We start from the raw sequence: 17,198 nt of genomic DNA, 5'->3' as shown, positions 1-17,198 counted from the left end.
AAAAAATCTCAAAAAATCCTTATTTTGCATTATTTTGACAAAAAACAAAATTATTCGTATGTTATTAGTTCCACCTTTCCATCGCTAGATGGACGTCAATTTTTTGGTCCATGAAATGCCTATTTTCCTTAATTTCTTAATTAAAGGTTTAAATTGATTGCGAGGACATTCTTCCTGTGTACTTGAGGTCGCAGAATCATTTGGCGGGCTCAGAAATGTCCAAAAGTTCTTTATGTCTTACCGACCAGTTTTCTGAAATTAAATTAACCACTATCTCGATCTATTAGACGTCGGTAGAAGCTACTTATCAACTTACCGATCGAATTCCACTGTTTATTAAAAAAATAAAAACACTTTTGGAACAAGTAATATATGAATTATGGTATCCGGATATTCGGTAAAAATGCATATCTGCTTTTATTGAAAAAAAAAAGAGGTGAGACACAGAGAAAAAGGTGTCTCCATGTGCACTCGCATGTTTTGCGGTGTTCGTGGATCGATCAAAGCGTCGATCGAAAGGTGTGCTGTTAAGCGAGCGATTGCGATCGTGGCAACGCGATTTTGATCGTCCGTATTACGACGAGATACGTTTTTCTTGTTACCGCTTGAAGAAACAAAAATTCGTCGAAATATCGCATGAAAACTTGGTGGGGCCATGATCGTTTTCGCTTCTATTCGAGAAACCGATTATCGTAGACCAGCCTCGATAAGAAAATTCGTTCCTACTATATTTATAGATATACATATACATACATACATTTGATATTTATAATCATATTATATATACCTATGGGCTGTGTCTCGAGAAAAATGCCACTTGGTTGCCTACCCCTTTCGCGTACATTGCTACCTAAAATGTCCACCTCGTGTTGTTTCTTTCCTCTACGCGTAAAAGAAAATAATCGCAATCGTAATGTGTTCGTCTACCGATATATATTAACCCTCCTCTGGCGGTGGATCATTCCCGACCTCACTTTCTCTAATCTTTTATTACTATTTGGGAGCAAGCAATAAGAGGCTTCTTCTTTTACCCTCACCCTTTGTTAAAGGAAGCTTACGTTGCACTTGTGCGTATAATCAAGTGCAAATCAGGCTTCCCTTAGCGTCCCATCCACCCATTGTTTGACCATATTGACAAGGAGTTCTAAGTTAAGCTCTCCCTCAATCAAGAGAAGCACTTATGGCACCCTGATCAAATCACCGCCGTGTGAGGGTTAAACATACGAAAACGTCGATGTACACAATGATTTTTCGTGGTCAGAACCGCTCGCGATGTACCACGACGGTAGCTCTCCTGATTCACTCGCAACCCCATCGTCGAGACTCGGAAATCGACAAGGTTTCCGGTCGGCCGCGTGTTTCGCATCGGCCATGGCAGCATTACAACGCATACATACGTTATTCGTCGGTGATTGGCTCGATGCAAAAATAGCGGGGCTCTCTTAACGACTAAAAACACGCTGTGTACAATAGAACTGTTTCTTTCTTTTTGGTTATGCGTCCCCCCCGGGAGGAACATTGGATCATGATAACTGATCGGGGTTCGTCATGAATGTTCCACGCTGATCCGTATTCACGGATTCGTTGCTTGAACTAAAATTAACCGTGGACGAGGAGCGCGATTAACAATGAATTAATATACAGGTTCATCTTATCGTCTGATACAATGGTACCCCCGTCTCACGGTAGAGATTTTCGTTAGATCTGCGTCAAGCCAACACACACGCACACACGGTCGCAGATGCTGAAACGCGCTAGCGCGGATACAGTAATAGTAGTAGTAATAGCAGTGAGAGAGGACGCTCTAATGTTAGTCGAAAAGTGAAATCAATCCGCGGCGATCACAGCGGTAGCTGCTGATGACGACGACGACGACGACGACGAGGATGACTTCTTCTTTAGCACGATGTCCTTGATGTTGAGATTGACCTTCTCCTTACGCGGTGGCGGCACCGACTGCAGACAAAATCTCTTGAACGCCTCCAGTTCACGTTCCGCGTCGTCCATCTCCCCGTCCTCGAGGTCTATATCTTTGGGCGTGAATACGCTCTCTGCAAAAGATACGCTCTGAATACGAGAAATCGGGTCTAAGGAATATAAATAAGGGAATATAAGTCTGCTCGCGCGTTTTGCTTTACCGTTTATCTTTCATCCTGATTCAGCTAACTGGTCTGAGTGTACAGTTACATCAGGAGAACCGAGAAACAATGCTGGTTTAAGAGAATGAAACGATATCGATGGAAAGATGAGAGACAAGATCACTGATGACGAATCGACAGAGAGGAAAAGAGTGAAACAAAAGGGGTTTCCAGTTTCATCTAAACACGGTTGACGATGATCGACGAAAAAAGAGAAACGCTTCGTACGATGCATACGCATGCAAACAGTTTCCAACACAAGGAATAACAGATCATAACGTTAGAAAATAAGTAAATTTTATTGAAACGTCTTCAGATCAGATTTAAGAAAAGATATTCGTGTACTGTCGTATACACGTGGTTTACTATCACCTACATAAGTATGTGAGTCAAAGGTATCACAATAAAGACTTCAGGTAGATAGGTAGACTGGCATGATCAATGAACCCGGCGAGGCGTGACACTCTCGAGTGATCTACGTATCTTTTCTTTATCTTTCCCATTTATTTTTTCTCTTTCAAGCTTCCATCGCTTTGTAACATCTAATCGTCTAAACAGACAACGTGTCCCTCTCTGTCTCTCTAAGTAATCATGCTTCCGTCGAGTGCTCCTGAGTGATTCGTGATCGACTTTCAAAGAGAAACAACTAGAAAGGAAACAGAAAAGAAAATAAAGGGAGAGATATGTATACGTGTAATAATATGCAATCAAGGCATCCCTAAGTGTAGACAGAGAGAAGAGACTGCAAGCTATCCTAGGTTCAAGTGTATGGACTAAATATAATCCTAGATATAAAGTATTCTAAGAATCGAACATTCGGCAGTCTACCTGATTGATCGGCCGTTTCATAAATTCAGTCGTTGCACGCGGGCAAAGCGGAAAGAAAATAAAGAAAAGATAGTGCTCACTGGCCAGAGTTCTCTTCCGGGCAATCCCCCAAGAAATTCGTCGCTGCCAATTCGAGGAGATCCCGAAGCGTATCCCGGTATTTGAAAAATGTTCTCATTCAACCTATAGCTGACCGAGACTTCCGTCCTAACGCGGTACACTGCCCTCTCCTAACGAAAAAAAAAAAACGAAACGGAAAGAAAAACCGTCGTCAGTTTGACTGAACCTATTTGCTCGTCCAGAAGACATGTGCTTTTATATATTTCGGTTGTAGATGGTATCTCTATTTCATAAAAGAACAAAAAAAAATCAACCGGGAGCGAGAAATGCAACCCGGGAGTGTGTTAAGGAAAACAACGGAAAAAAAAAATGAAAGAAGCAAATTTACAACTGTTAAACTCTGATTATTGTTGTTTCTCACCAACGAGGTTCCAGTCATCTCCGCACTGTCTCGCCCCAGTTCCACGCTTTTTCTTTTTCTTGCTCTTCTCGCTACTCGACGCGGCTATGGACGCGTTTATCGCTTCCCTGACCGCGGTTTTCGCGTTCTGAACATCCTCCATGCTCGTGTCTGTCCTCACTTTGGTCAAGGTCACGCTTGTCCCTTTCAGGTTGATCCCGTTCTCCGGTATCGGTTGACCGTTCGTCACTTTACTGATCTGAATGTTAGCCAAGCCGCTCAAAGCCGTGCAATCCGGCGTCAGTCTGCTCCTCAATTCCGCCAAACTCGATGGAATAATACCGTTCGGATGCTTCAGATTCGAGTTATCCGAGTTCGTTTTAGACGACAAATCACCCTTCACGATATAATCTGGTTTCGGGGGTGATGTAAGACCTGCATTGATCGCCTGTTGTAACGCCGGACTTCGTATCGTGACCATACCGTTTTCTGACACCTTTATGATGGCTGCTTGTTGAGTGGGTGGTACTTTCATAGGACCGAACGCAGGATTTCTTATCGTTACCATGTTCGTGTTTGGATTATGAAGTATCCTGGCTGGCTCGTCCCCGTGATCGTTCGTGAAAGGGTCATTGTTTTGTACTGTGGTTTGGTTCGTAGAATTCTGCGAGTTTGTTGCATTCTTATTTTTCTTCTTCTTTTTCTTACCGCTACCGCTTTGGCTTTGTTGCGTTTCTTTAAGCATATCTGTAATGAAAGATAACAACGATTACTATGTATACACTGAAAAAAAAAAAATCATTGTATACTTAAAAATTCAGACACCAAGTTTACCCACCTTTTTCTGCAGGCTTGGGCAAAAGATCCTGCTTCAATTTCCCTGTGTCCACTACAATTACGTTTCCACCCGCCTGAGGACTCGCGTAACTCGACTGAACACCGCTCATCGGTGCAGCAATTATGGTAGTTTGTTTAGGAGGATTCACAGGCTTAGGCAAGGGCGCTGACCTGATCGGCAAAGGCTTCGCGGGAGCATCAACCTTGGTTATCGTGATACCAGGTGGTAATTTTAAATTCTCTATATTAATCTTAGAGTTTGCACCGATATCTTTGAACTGGCTACTCAACGGTGAGTTGACACGTTCCTGAGGTGCTGATTGAACTTCCGATCGCTGTTTCACCGTTGTTGTCGTTTGATTCGACACCTTGTTCTGAACCTTCTGATTATCATTCTTCGTTTGTTTAACGGTGACGTTGGAACTTACATTCTTGTTATTCTTGTTCGAATTCATTAGATTGTTTTTCTCCTGTTGCTGCTGCACCTTTGACTTTTTATTACTATCGTTGGCGATAGTCAAGTTCTGCGACGGCTTCTGAGATGCCGATGTCTGAGCCGGGGCGTTCATTTTATTTTGTTTCTTATTGGAAACGTTTTGTTGTTGACTTTTATTTTTATTCACTGCGTTTTGTTGCAACACGTTTTCCTTATTCTCAGTGTTTTTCTTATCTTTCTTAGATTTTGTCTTGCTCTCGGTTATATTCTGTTGCTGAATCTTCTTCTCGTCGATCTGTTTTCCTTTGTTCTTTTCATTATTTGACTGTTTAATGTTTTTCGTATCACAAATCTTGTTTTGTACCTGCTGTTTCGAATTATTCATTTGTTGCTGTTTATTTCCAGACTGCAACGAATTAATATTGTTATTATTGTTGTTGTTGTTTGTATTATTATTATTATTGTTGTTATTTGATTTAGCTTTCTTTTTCTTTCCGCTAATGTTCTGATTCTGTTCATTATCCAATTTCAAAGAAGCAACTTCCTTAGTCTGACCATTTACCAAGGTGAATAGAACTTTGTCTTCGGCCGGTGTTTGGCCCTTCAATGTAATCGTCACTGTTGGTTCAGCACTGTTCGATTCCATCACTCTTTTAATTGTCACAATCTGTGGTTGATTCTCCGTTTGAACCGGTTTCTTTACTTCCTTCGACTTTGTCTCTTCCATTTTCTTCATCTCTTTCTTTAACTTTTTCCTCTCTTTCTTCGTTAATTTCTTATCGTTCGAGTCAACAGCCAGAGATTTCTCCGTAACATTATTTGAGTTACTTTTAACATTTATACCATTGCTACTCGTTTGTGTTTTATTTTTACCATTAACATCAGTTTTATCATTTTTCGTAATCGACGTCTTATTCGTCTGGCTGGGAACCATCGTCTTGTTGTCAATTTTATTAGTAGTAATACTTTTATTATTCTTTATATTTGTATTCACAGGTGCAGTCTTCGTTTTGCTATTTATACTACTGTTACTACTACTACTGCTGCTACAGCTACTGCTACTGATATTACTACTATTGCTATAAACTTCTTGTTTGTCTTTCTTTTTATTACTTAATTGCTTTACAATCGGCAACGTTATTGGCGGTGACGTAGGTAAAATAGATACTTCGGGTAGATTACACTGAGGTAATAATCTTTGAGGAACGGGTTTCTGCGGATCTACAACAGTAATAGTTACTTCTGGTGTCTTTTTTTTGCAACTCTATTAACTTTTGTCTTTCTGCTTCTTGCCTGTCTCTTTTAAGCTTCTCCTCAAGCTGAAAGAGAAATAGTGAAATGTGTTAAAATTACATTAACTTCAAGAACAATATTTTATTCTAACTGATATTAACCAACCTTCCGTTGTTTTTGTCTAGCTTTTTTCTCAGCTTTCTTATTATTATCTTTCTTTCCATTCTGATTTCCTTCAATGAACTCGAGCAATTCCTCCAAATCCCTCTGATCTCGTTGATCTGGTTGAACTGAAGGAACACTCGACACTGGAGTATTTGACCTAGGCGCTGAATTTGTTACTATCTTCGTTTCTGTGTTCGTGCTAGCGGATAACTGTTCCGAAGGGCTTTTCGACGGACTACACGTAGCCTTGCACTTCTTGGCCTTCTTTTTGGTCAGTAATTGTCGTAATCGTTCTCTCATTTCATTATAATTTCGGCTAACCGGTGCTACAGAAGGCTAAAAAGGTAGTACTCGTTTAAGATAATTATATTCCCTTTCTCATAGAAAATTGAATTACCGCCAAACATTCACTTACAACCCCATGCCCGAACACTTCGCAGTAGCAACAATCGCAATGCCTACTCGAATCTCTTTGTGCAGAACTACTAGTTGAACAAGAATCTTCTTGGCTACTTCCCGAATCTGAGCAATCCCCATCTCCGGAACTTACTGAAAATGCATATGATACTTGTTACAAAGAACGATCGTACAGTTATCATTGTCAAAAGTAGTTGAATGAATACTGACAGTCATTGCACGACACTCTCTTTATGTGCTCGACATTAGCTTGTTTGTGACAAGCGTGCGACGGATGACTGTTGTGTGTATGAGGTCTGTGAGTGGGTCCTGTATTTTTTACCAAGTCTGGCAAGGGCCCGTGCGTATGTGAATGAGTGATACCTGTTTAGTTCCCCCCAAAAAAGACAATCTATTATTTTTTTAAACACCGACTACTTGAGTTATAACGAGTACACTTCGGGAAGATTGCGTAAGAGAAATAATCGAAAGTCCTTGATCGCGATACTCACCTTGATGCGTTGTGTGATTATGAGCGGTGTTTGGTGTTTGTGTTGTAGAATGCCTCGTTTGTGTTTGAGCAGACTGCGTAGAACCTGTTTTCACAGCAGGTTTATTTGGTTCTTGATTAGCTTTCACGGTAGGAGGTGATACCGGCTTTGGATGACCATTTGATACGACAGCTTCAGGCACAGCTAATAGTATCAAAGATTATTGCGTCGACCGTAATCGCCTGATAATGAAAAATCAAAATTCCTTACCATTACTTTTTGTTAAACAAGGACAAGTGTCACACTTTCTTTTAAAATTTAATAAACACGGACAAGGAGGATTTTCTAGCACCGGTTTCCGCTCTGTTATCTCCCTCGCGTGCTGATACACGCACGAACAAGGTTGCGGATCAAACGCTTTGAACTCGACATCTTCCCTTACGCTTATTTCTTTCTCATCGCTTTCGATCTCTTTCGTATCTATATCCTCCACTTTTTTCTTTACTTGCGTAACAGAATAATTCGCTGGGTCTTCTAAAATCAAATTTGCAAAAATCAACCACTGCATGCAATACAACATCTGGCCGTTTAATTTTGCATTCTGATGATTCTCTTACCTAAAAAATCAATTGTGAACTGTGGAAAAGAATTTTCTAATGGTAATACTAAGTTTTCCGCGTCATTTTTATTAACCTGGCAATAAACGTTACTTAGCTTAATAAATTCTGTGACACTGTATAAATGAAGCATATGGAAAATGTCAGAAAAAAAAGAAGTAAAATTTTTCTTACAATTGGAAACGTCGATAGTCCTGTACACATATGACATTCACAGTTTTTTCCCTCCTCTATACCATTTTCCATACCGGTTTCTTCGTTATGCGCCCTTTTAAGAACACGTATAAGTTATAAATCCAAATGAATGATTATGAAGTATGTACAGCAACAAGTACCTGGTTGATCTAATTGCAAACTGTGCTAGATGACACGTTGCACGCGCATAATCGAAAAAGTCGGTCTCGTCTTGTCCGCTGGTATAAGCATCCGTAGTAGTTAATATATCCGCTATGTCAGCTAATTTTTTATGTTGAGCTTTATTCCAATCGTCTAATAAAATTTGAACTATCTCAATATTTGGAAGCATACTGAGTAACTCCAAACTAAAATCTGGAACTGGGCTAAGAGGCCTACTATCCGTTTCCGATACAGCAACTTTAATTTGCGGTGCAACCATTGAAAGTTCTCTGTCACTTTCTTGTAATTCACTAAAATTTTTATTTCACGTTAAAACATTGAACTGTGCACGTCCATCATATATGTTGTTTTCTGTTAACATACTTTTCAATATCAGGTGATTTATTCACCGTTCGTTGCTCCATCAGTTTTCTAGTCGCTGTAAATAATTCCCAAGCTTCCCTTATTTGCTTAAGCCTAGTCATCCGAACTGTTTGTTCTGCACTAAAATACGTGTTGGTTATAAAATTTTGTTCGCTCATTTTCTTTCCTGTTAAATAAAATCTCATTTATGTTGCCACTTACTTATACATATCCATCCACGATTCAGTCTCTAACCATAGGTCCGCGATTAGTGCCATTTCATCGTAAAATGGTAAATACCGAAGAACGAGACCTCGGTACTCTAAGCCTTTTAAAGGCACAAGTTTTCTTAACTGTAAAATCAAACATTTTTTTTATTCTAATGTCGATCGAAAGGTTTTCGATTATCAGTGAAGCGTTAGTCTACCTGTTCGACAAAAGATGGCAAATTATTTTGTACCAATGGATCGTCATATACATAGATCTGATATAACTTCTTAATAAAACATTCCCAAGATAAATTAAATTTACACAGATGATCTGTTAAAGGTTTTACAAATTCGGTTATCTTTGAAGCTGTCGATATTAATGCGTCGTAATCGTCTATAAGACCTGTACGAAAGATACAATAAATGAACGGTACCGTTAATCGGCAAAAACGAATACTTTGCTTTAGAAAATATTTCATATTAACCTGTAAGAAAAATTTCTGCTAAATTATTTACACTACGATCATGTAGGAGGGCTAATAATCGAACTTTTACTTCTATAACAAATCCTTGGGTCAAATTCACTAGCCTCATAAACAACTGATGAGGATCTCTCTTACACAGTCTGAAAAGTAATACTATGTTTAAATCTATCAAATTCACAAAAATCATTCATCACAGAAGCATTACGACAACTTACTGTAAAACAATTTCATGTACATCGTCCATCGCATAAGAAAATACATTATGATGAAACTGTAAGCCTCCCGGAATACGTGATGTTTCCAAGGCTACGTTAAAACAACCCCTTATATGTTGTCGTATTTCTCTCCATAATTTTTTAAACTTCATCGCCTTTTGTAGCTCCTCTTTGAATAATTCTCTGCATCAACAATGACTCTTGTTAAAACTTTTCATTGGTCTAGTTTGTTTTCACGTACAAACCAATTACCTCTTTGCTTTATATGTATCACAGGAACATGACTCCTTTCCCCTAGGATTCTCAATAATAGTGTTGCCGCTCGAATTCTCGTCGACTGTGTCCGAATTCGTTTGAAATGTAGCTTGCTTGATACCCTCGGGACCCCTTGCACCTTTGATAAATTCGTCAACCACGCTTTCATCTAGTGTTACGCTCTGCAAGTAGAACGTGTTCGAGGTACGATCGTGGCGAGGTAAACGTATACGCTGTACGTAAGTAGGAAACATACCGCGACAGGAACTGAGTCTGCAACGATAGGAGACCTGACAACGTCTTCTACATAATTAACAAGCCGATCGTTGTCCTGTCGCGTTAAATCGCTCTCTGCATCGATGCAGCCGTTGCAAGGAGCACTGTCTCCTGTGTGTTTCTTAGTAAGAACGTCACCCATCATTACTATGTTGCTTTCTCTACTCCTGTTGCATTGACCGTCCTCGTTGTCGCTGCCGTTCATTCTACCACCGCGTGGTGTAACTGCTACACCAATTCAATCGTTCAGTGATACTTCAAGCAAATTATACGACAATCGATCAGACTTTTTCCACGAGTTTTACTCCAGAAACACGTAAACACCTAAACCGCTCAATATGGCGTCTCGCGTATTCATCCTGTGGTTCAACGTTGCGTCGTAAGGTGACGTACTTCGCCGATTTTCCGAAACAAGGGAACACTAGCAGCATCTATTAAAAGCAGCGGAAGCTACTTATCTTACAATTAGTAGTTTCCGTCGTTTTCGTATAGATGACAGTCTTTCGTCGGTGCCCAGTGCTGGTTTCAGCAATATTAGCACCCTGGGTAATATTATCATGGCGCCCATTAAAATATATGTACATAGGTAAAAAACGCGTCAGGGAAGATGTAGACATAAATGTCGCAGCATATATAGCATATATGTAATATTACATATGAGATGTAGCTAGAGAGAAGAGACAATGAGAAAATATCGGTATATTAGCATACTAGGGACACCGGGCTACGGCGCCCCCTACAGATCTAGCGCCCTGGACGATTGCTCGCCCCCCCACCGCCCTAATGCCGGCACTGTCGGTGCCAATTTCTCGGCTCAGCGTGACTTACCATCTCTCAGTAACAAAGGCATGTCCAATCTTGTTGGTTCCGTAGCCACTGAATACGTAAAAACGAATTGTCAGAAGAATGACAACAACAAATTATTTAGATTTGGATATCAATAAGTTATTTGAAGAGCATACAATAAGGGAAATCGAGGAAATTCAAAAGAAGATTCAATATGAAAGTGACAGAAAAAAAATTGAACTTAGGACATTAGTAGGGTAAAGTTTCTTTCATTGACTTGACATTTTTTATTATTTCTGTTCTTAATCTTTTGTATGTGCATATTTCATAAATAATAAAATATTCATTTTATAAACATTTTCAGAGAAAGATACCGTGACCTTATATTAGCTGCAGATACAATTGGGAAAATGAAATTAACTTCAGAACGTCTTATTTCAAGAATTATTAACATTGAAAACAAATTTGGAGAATTACAGAAAAAGTATCTTATTGGGTTTAAGCTAGATCCTATAGACAGTACAGATGGCAGGTATTTGTAATAACAATCTTTTCATATAGGATATATTATCCTCTGATATATACAAGTTTATAAAGTATGTATATTTTCTTAGGCATAATGAAAGAACCGAAGATTCAGTTATTATGAAAATAAAAATTTTGATGGACATACCTGAATACATTTGGTCTAACATTGAAAACAAGAACTTGATATTTGCATCACAGTTGTATATAATAGGACGATTTATATATCATGATTTATTATTCGAAAAGGGAAATCATGATTTAGAAAATAAATATCTAATTGCATCTAAACAGTGGGATGTAATTAAAAGATTCGAAACTATTATACTTAATGAATGCAACAATGTATTGCAGTCATTGACTGTACAAGCAGAGGTTGGTATCCGCTTGAATGTGTGATGTATGCTACATTTTTTTAGATCTGATGTTTATTTCAGAGTATAGCCAATTCTTTAGCAGCGCTTGTGTTATTATTAAGAAAAACATTCCCACAGCTGTTGGAAAAATTAATATCTATGCGCAAATATACGATTCAGACCATTGTTACAGATGAAAATGATAATAGTGTTAAAAACAAGATAAAACTATGTATTGAAATATTAATTCAAACGATCAGTTTAATATATTCATGTTTTATAAGTAAGTAATTACATTTGAACTTATAACACCGATAAAATATGTTCTATCCAAATATAGGAATAAAATATTGATTACAGATACACCTGAAAAATCAGAAGGTCTTATTTTACAATACATAACAGAAATTCAAGATCAAAACTTATATTCATTACTTACTCAATTAAATTTTGATCAAGAATTATTAAAGGAATTTCTCCCTTCGATGATAAAAGACTATAACCCCTTTGATAAAGCAAATAGTAAATTGAAAGAACTGGATACAGACAAAAATTTTCGTATATCACATATTCAAAAAAGTATTCAATCCTGGCTTGAATGGGTTGCTGAATTTTGCAATAAGGAAGTTACAAAACTTCTGGAACTAGTGATATCTATAAAAGGCTTATACTATGTTCGAGAAGAAGCTGTTAGTATTAATCTACCTGAAAACTGGAATTCAATATGGGCAGAGCTTTCTCTGCCAAGGATAACATTCTGGGTAGAATTTTTTCAACCTTTAATATCAAATAGAGTAAAAAGTACGTAATACGAAATACAGCATAAAGAAATGTATCTCCGATCATTAACATGTGAATAATAGTGATTTTAATATTTGATCAGGTATTATAAACGACAAGTGGATAGAAAGTATAACTGTCTTAAAATCGGACATAGCTGAGTTACTTAACAAAGTGATCAATGAGAAATTTGATTATCCCGAACACGATTTACGATGGTTCGTTTGGAAAGATTCTCCCAGCGACATTCCACAAAAACTTACCAAGAATGGCGGACTAGATAACAAGAGATCATTGTTAATGAAAACTAAAGGATATTCACCAAACATCCTTAAACTGTGTGAAAGCTTAGATATAAGTTTACAAGCTTTGCTTTCAGACCTGGAACAATATTTGTACGAGACCGAACGTGTAAGGTCTATAAAAGACAATCTGTTATCTACAAACATATATTTAATTTCTGATACGTATTCTGATCGTGCAGAGATCCAGGAGCACTTACAAACCGTTAGCAGTAATATGATCGAGGATTTTATGGATTTTGTGAGAAGTACATGTGTTAACGATAAACCCGAGTATGGTCAACGTGATATAAACACCGTCGTGATGGCGAGGTTTCTCTTGGCATTAACCTCGTTGAGCTCTAATTTAAATAAATGTTTCACCCTTTCAAAGGTATCCGGATTAACTATTACGAATACCAAGTGGCAATCTATTTGCGATAAATTGAAAGAAGAGAGTACTTCTATGTGGTCAGTTTGGGCTAGAATGTACAAAAATAAAATAACCGAACACAGGGAGAAGTTTATATCAAAAGAACCTCTTTGTGGATTTCCGATTCACTTAGTTGTCTCTGAATGGGAAAAAATAACTATCGAAGAAGATTCTGGAGAGGGTAAAAGAATAAAATCAGAGATCTTAGTACCTTATCAGCCGTCCATACAATTACAAAAATTTTTGACCGCCATTAATAAGGATTTGAACAAGATAATACCGCATACTCTTCCAAAGTAAACAGAAAGATTCTTCCATTCTTCGATTTTCTTATAAATTCGGTTATCTCAATTTTCTTAATTTTTATTTTTATTTATAGGAGAATTTTACATGAAATTATAGAGGATGTCGCAATGGAATTACTGAACTGCTATGCAACTGCATTGGATAACGTTAATCTTTCACAAAAGCAAGCCTTTCAAGTTTTATTTGATATCAAATATTCCACTTTGCTCATGGCACCGCGTGAAAATAAAACACTTTCCGATTTGTCGACAAAGGCTTGCGATAGTGTCGTGTCGAAAATTGATCCATTCGATTATGATGTTTTCAATCCTTTTATTTATACCAATGTAAAGAAAAGTGTTCAAAGATCTCTTGTGAGTATTCGCATAAATGCAAAATATCTTTTTATATTGATATTTATTTTTTAATTGCTTTTCTCTGCTTTAGCTTATACTAGGTAACTTAGTACCTCACTTAGAACAGCTACATTCAATTTTGGGTTCACGAAGCGAATACAGTAACACCGAAGGTGCGAAATCAGATTTACCTTCCGTGTTAGCATTGTGCACAGGTGCACCCTGGTTTCCACCATTGACAGTAACAGCTCCGACTAGAAATTTACCTCTCGTAGCGATTACATTACCAGAAAAACCGCAGGTAAATGTGATTTTTGAAAATCTCTAATGTATATCATTTAATCTTTAAAGTTTAATCGAATATTATTTTATATCATTTTCTCTAGTACTATTTATTTGATATATATGCTGTTAGATTACCAGAGCATTCAGATAAGATAGATCGTGCATTTAATTGTGGTAAGGAAACGATAGTGAATGTTGTGTTCTCTTTGAAAACTAATTTTTTAACATTAAATTAACTTTGCTTTCTTACGTTATACTGTGATTCATGTTTTGCGCTGTGTAAAGTGCCTATGTTGAATTAACTGTGCGCGTGAGGTAATAATTAATATTATTTGATCTGCACTAATATAGCGGAAGAAAATGTCAAATAAGGAAAACACAAAAAGTGATACAACGGGATCGTCAATCAAGTCTGGAGCAGCGGCATTTTTCGGGGCAATGGGCTCTGATTGGTTTAGCAGCAGTTAACTTATTTATTTAATTATAAAAATCGTAAATTTGTATTATTGAATGTATATATACTGAGTACATTTAATGTAAATAACGTATCATTGAAATAATGCCTTTTTGACAATGCTGTCAGTATTGAATAAAATATTTTATACAGTCTTTAAATTCTGACTGTAATTTATTTTGTTTGTGAAAATCTCCTGATTAAAATGATACCAAACGCGACATAGTTTTTGGTACTACAGTGTCATATTCTACGGCATTATATAAGTACATAATTAAACAATATTGACCATGCATTCATTATTATTAATTTTCTTTCCGTAAAATTATATTTGCAATGTGGTACATTTCAGAATCTCAAAGGCATAGTTTCTGAAAAAAATATAACAGAGAGAAGACATCAGGATGTCTAGGAACTCGGCAAAATCAAAAAATTCATCTGTAACAAAACAAAAAAGAATTACGGTTAATTTTGCAAATTATCAATTTTTATTCTAATAAAATTATATATGAACTAGCGGACCCGACAGACGTTGTCCTGTACACACGTCTTAAATCCGAAAATTTCAAACTTTTTTGAATAAGTTGTAACAATTTGTACCGTTTTGATGAAAATTTTTATAAAAAAAATTAATTACAATACCTGACTTCATCACGTGTACAGTTACCACAATTCGACTTATCAATTATCGGGACAAACTGGAAGTAAAATAAAATATTTTTGAATATTCGACACCGCGATCGCAGCGCTGTCTGCCAGATTCAATGTAAAACATTCCAAGATCAACAACAACTTATAAATAAAAAATTAATTAAAAAAACATTTTGTAGTGGACCGAATTGTGAATCTAAACCATTCTCGAATCCACTTGAACACACACACAAAATTTCATCAAAATCGGTCCAGCCGTTTAGGAGTTCAGTCACATACACACGCACAGAAGAATTATATACATATATAAAGATTTGGATTTTATAAAATATTAGCAATTAAAAAGAACTCTCAATTATCAAGTGTTGAAACTGTAAATTATTCTATTTGAATTAAAATTAATTAAATAAAGTAATAAGATACACTCTTTCATTATGGAGCAATGCCCTCTTCACTGGTGCACTGACTCTAATACCGGATATATCGAGCAATTAAAAAAAAGAATAAAATTAAAATTGTAACGTGGTGTCATGTATGCTCCACCGTTACATCACCACGCTCCGCTTTTAAAAACGTGATTCTATTTTGATTTAAACTTATATCGAAAGCTAATAGTAATATAATTACTATGATTTAATAAAAAAAGATTGTTTAAAATAATTAATAATTGCAGAAGAGAAGCAATCTTCAGTAGAATACGAATTATTTCAATTTGGTTATAATTTAAAACAATTGTATTACAATACTAGACGAAATTATTTAATAAAATGAAAAATTAATTATTCTTTTTTTATGAATTCGTTTTTCTATGAAAGAAAAAAAATGTCTCTAATCTTTCCTTTCTTGACCTTGGTACCAATTAATTATCAAAAATGTTTACAATTAACAACGACTCAATAAAAAAAAGTAATAATGAATGTTAATAATTAATTACAATAAATTAAAATAATAAATTCTTACCAAATTCTATTTCAAATCCATATCAGGTGTCATGGATTCCTTTCAATATCCTGCAAATATCTGTAACAAATAAGAAATACGAATTTATGTAAATAAAATTTAATTAACAATAATAAAATTATTATTAATAAACGATTGAACTATAATTTATGCAAAATATTTCAATAGGTACAATGCGTAAGTACTGTAACGTGGTGTCACGTATGCCCCACCGTTACAATCGCTGCGCTTTCCCACCTCCCACTCTAACCCCGTAACCCAGGCCTGTCTAAGTAGGGGAATCCACTCCTGGAACACATGTTTCGGTTCCCCTTCCAACGCTGCTCCTTCAAGTAAGATGGGACCGAGGAGACAATACCGCCGCTAGGAAAGACGGAGAGACGGTAGTCGGAACTGTCCCATCTTATTTGAAGGAGCAGCGTTGTAAGGGGAACCAAACATGTGTTCCAGGAGTGGATTCCCCTACTTGGACAGGCCTGCCGTAACCCACCGAAAAACCCTTCCCTCACCTTACTCCTTTTTCCCTGCCCGCCGGTATCGGGCCGATGGAGGCGACGGAAAGAACCCCAAGAAGCGGACAACCCCAAGAGGAACTTCGAGGCCGGCGACAGACCCCCAACCCCTCTCAGAAAAGGGAACAACGATGGACCTCAAAGCGAAACGTCCACCCAGCTTAAACTGGCTCAACAACAACAGCAAAAGATGTGGCGGCCGACGTCGATGTCGATAAGGAAGATTACGCTGTCAAGATTATTCTCACCGCCACCTTTTTCGAACCATATTTATCTGTTCATTTGTCATGTTTAAAACAAATTGGAATTGCTTTTATGAACATTCATTCCTCCCAAAATCCTCAAACCAAAAACACGCATCAACCTTTATATTATCAATTTCAAATATATTATTATAATTTAAACACAAATCATTCAATTTTAATATAAACGCGGAAGCACTAGCGCTTTCTATCGAAAAGCAGCGGAAACTTAAATAATAAATAAATTTTAGGTAAGCCTGCATGGTGGCGCCGGTAACAGATGATCGAAACGATATTCAAATACCACTGACCGACACTAATGATTGTTTTACAACTTTCACTAAAAAAAGTCAAAGTAAAATGACGAACAAATATTTAACTAATAACTAATTCAATTTTATAAATCACCATCTAATAGAACATCAGTACATTGCATAAATTTGACCACGATTTCGTACATGACAACAAACTAAAACATAACATGATCTTAAAAAAAAGATAATAAAAACGCTTAAAGAAAAAGACACTTCCACTTTTTTTACGCGATCACGG

The 17,198-nt window shown here is 37.0% G+C and overlaps 1 protein-coding gene, 1 long non-coding RNA gene and 1 pseudogene across 3 annotated transcripts; 1 reads left to right on the top strand and 2 right to left on the bottom strand.

Annotated features, from left to right (window-relative positions):
* Window positions 1-268: 268 nt before the first annotated feature.
* On the bottom strand, window positions 269-10,097 carry LOC114878242 (annotated as a pseudogene).
* Window positions 10,098-10,568: 471 nt separating this feature from the next.
* On the top strand, window positions 10,569-14,442 carry LOC114878243 (conserved oligomeric Golgi complex subunit 1). Its single transcript, XM_029191820.2, has 9 exons — window positions 10,569-10,783; window positions 10,891-11,058; window positions 11,141-11,426; window positions 11,489-11,690; window positions 11,768-12,208; window positions 12,291-13,197; window positions 13,281-13,560; window positions 13,634-13,843; window positions 14,179-14,442. Exons 1-9 carry the CDS (start codon window positions 10,647-10,649, stop codon window positions 14,293-14,295), a joined length of 2,748 nt encoding a protein of 915 aa, XP_029047653.2. The 5' UTR covers window positions 10,569-10,646; the 3' UTR covers window positions 14,296-14,442.
* Window positions 14,443-14,630: 188 nt separating this feature from the next.
* Window positions 14,631-17,184, bottom strand: LOC123988115. 2 transcript variants are annotated; one of them, XR_006829644.1, is made up of 3 exons: window positions 16,402-17,184; window positions 15,893-15,952; window positions 14,631-14,719 (listed from the first exon to the last, which is right to left on the bottom strand). It is a non-coding gene; the product is annotated as an uncharacterized LOC123988115 (long non-coding RNA). The 2 variants fall into 2 exon arrangements; XR_006829645.1 differs by having other exon boundaries at window positions 16,407-17,184.
* Between the last annotated feature and the right edge of the window lie 14 nt (window positions 17,185-17,198).

This window comes from Osmia bicornis, chromosome 9 (assembly GCF_907164935.1).
Source record: "Osmia bicornis bicornis chromosome 9, iOsmBic2.1, whole genome shotgun sequence".
NCBI lineage: Eukaryota > Metazoa > Arthropoda > Insecta > Hymenoptera > Megachilidae > Osmia > Osmia bicornis.
This window is presented reverse-complemented; position numbering and strand designations above follow the sequence as displayed.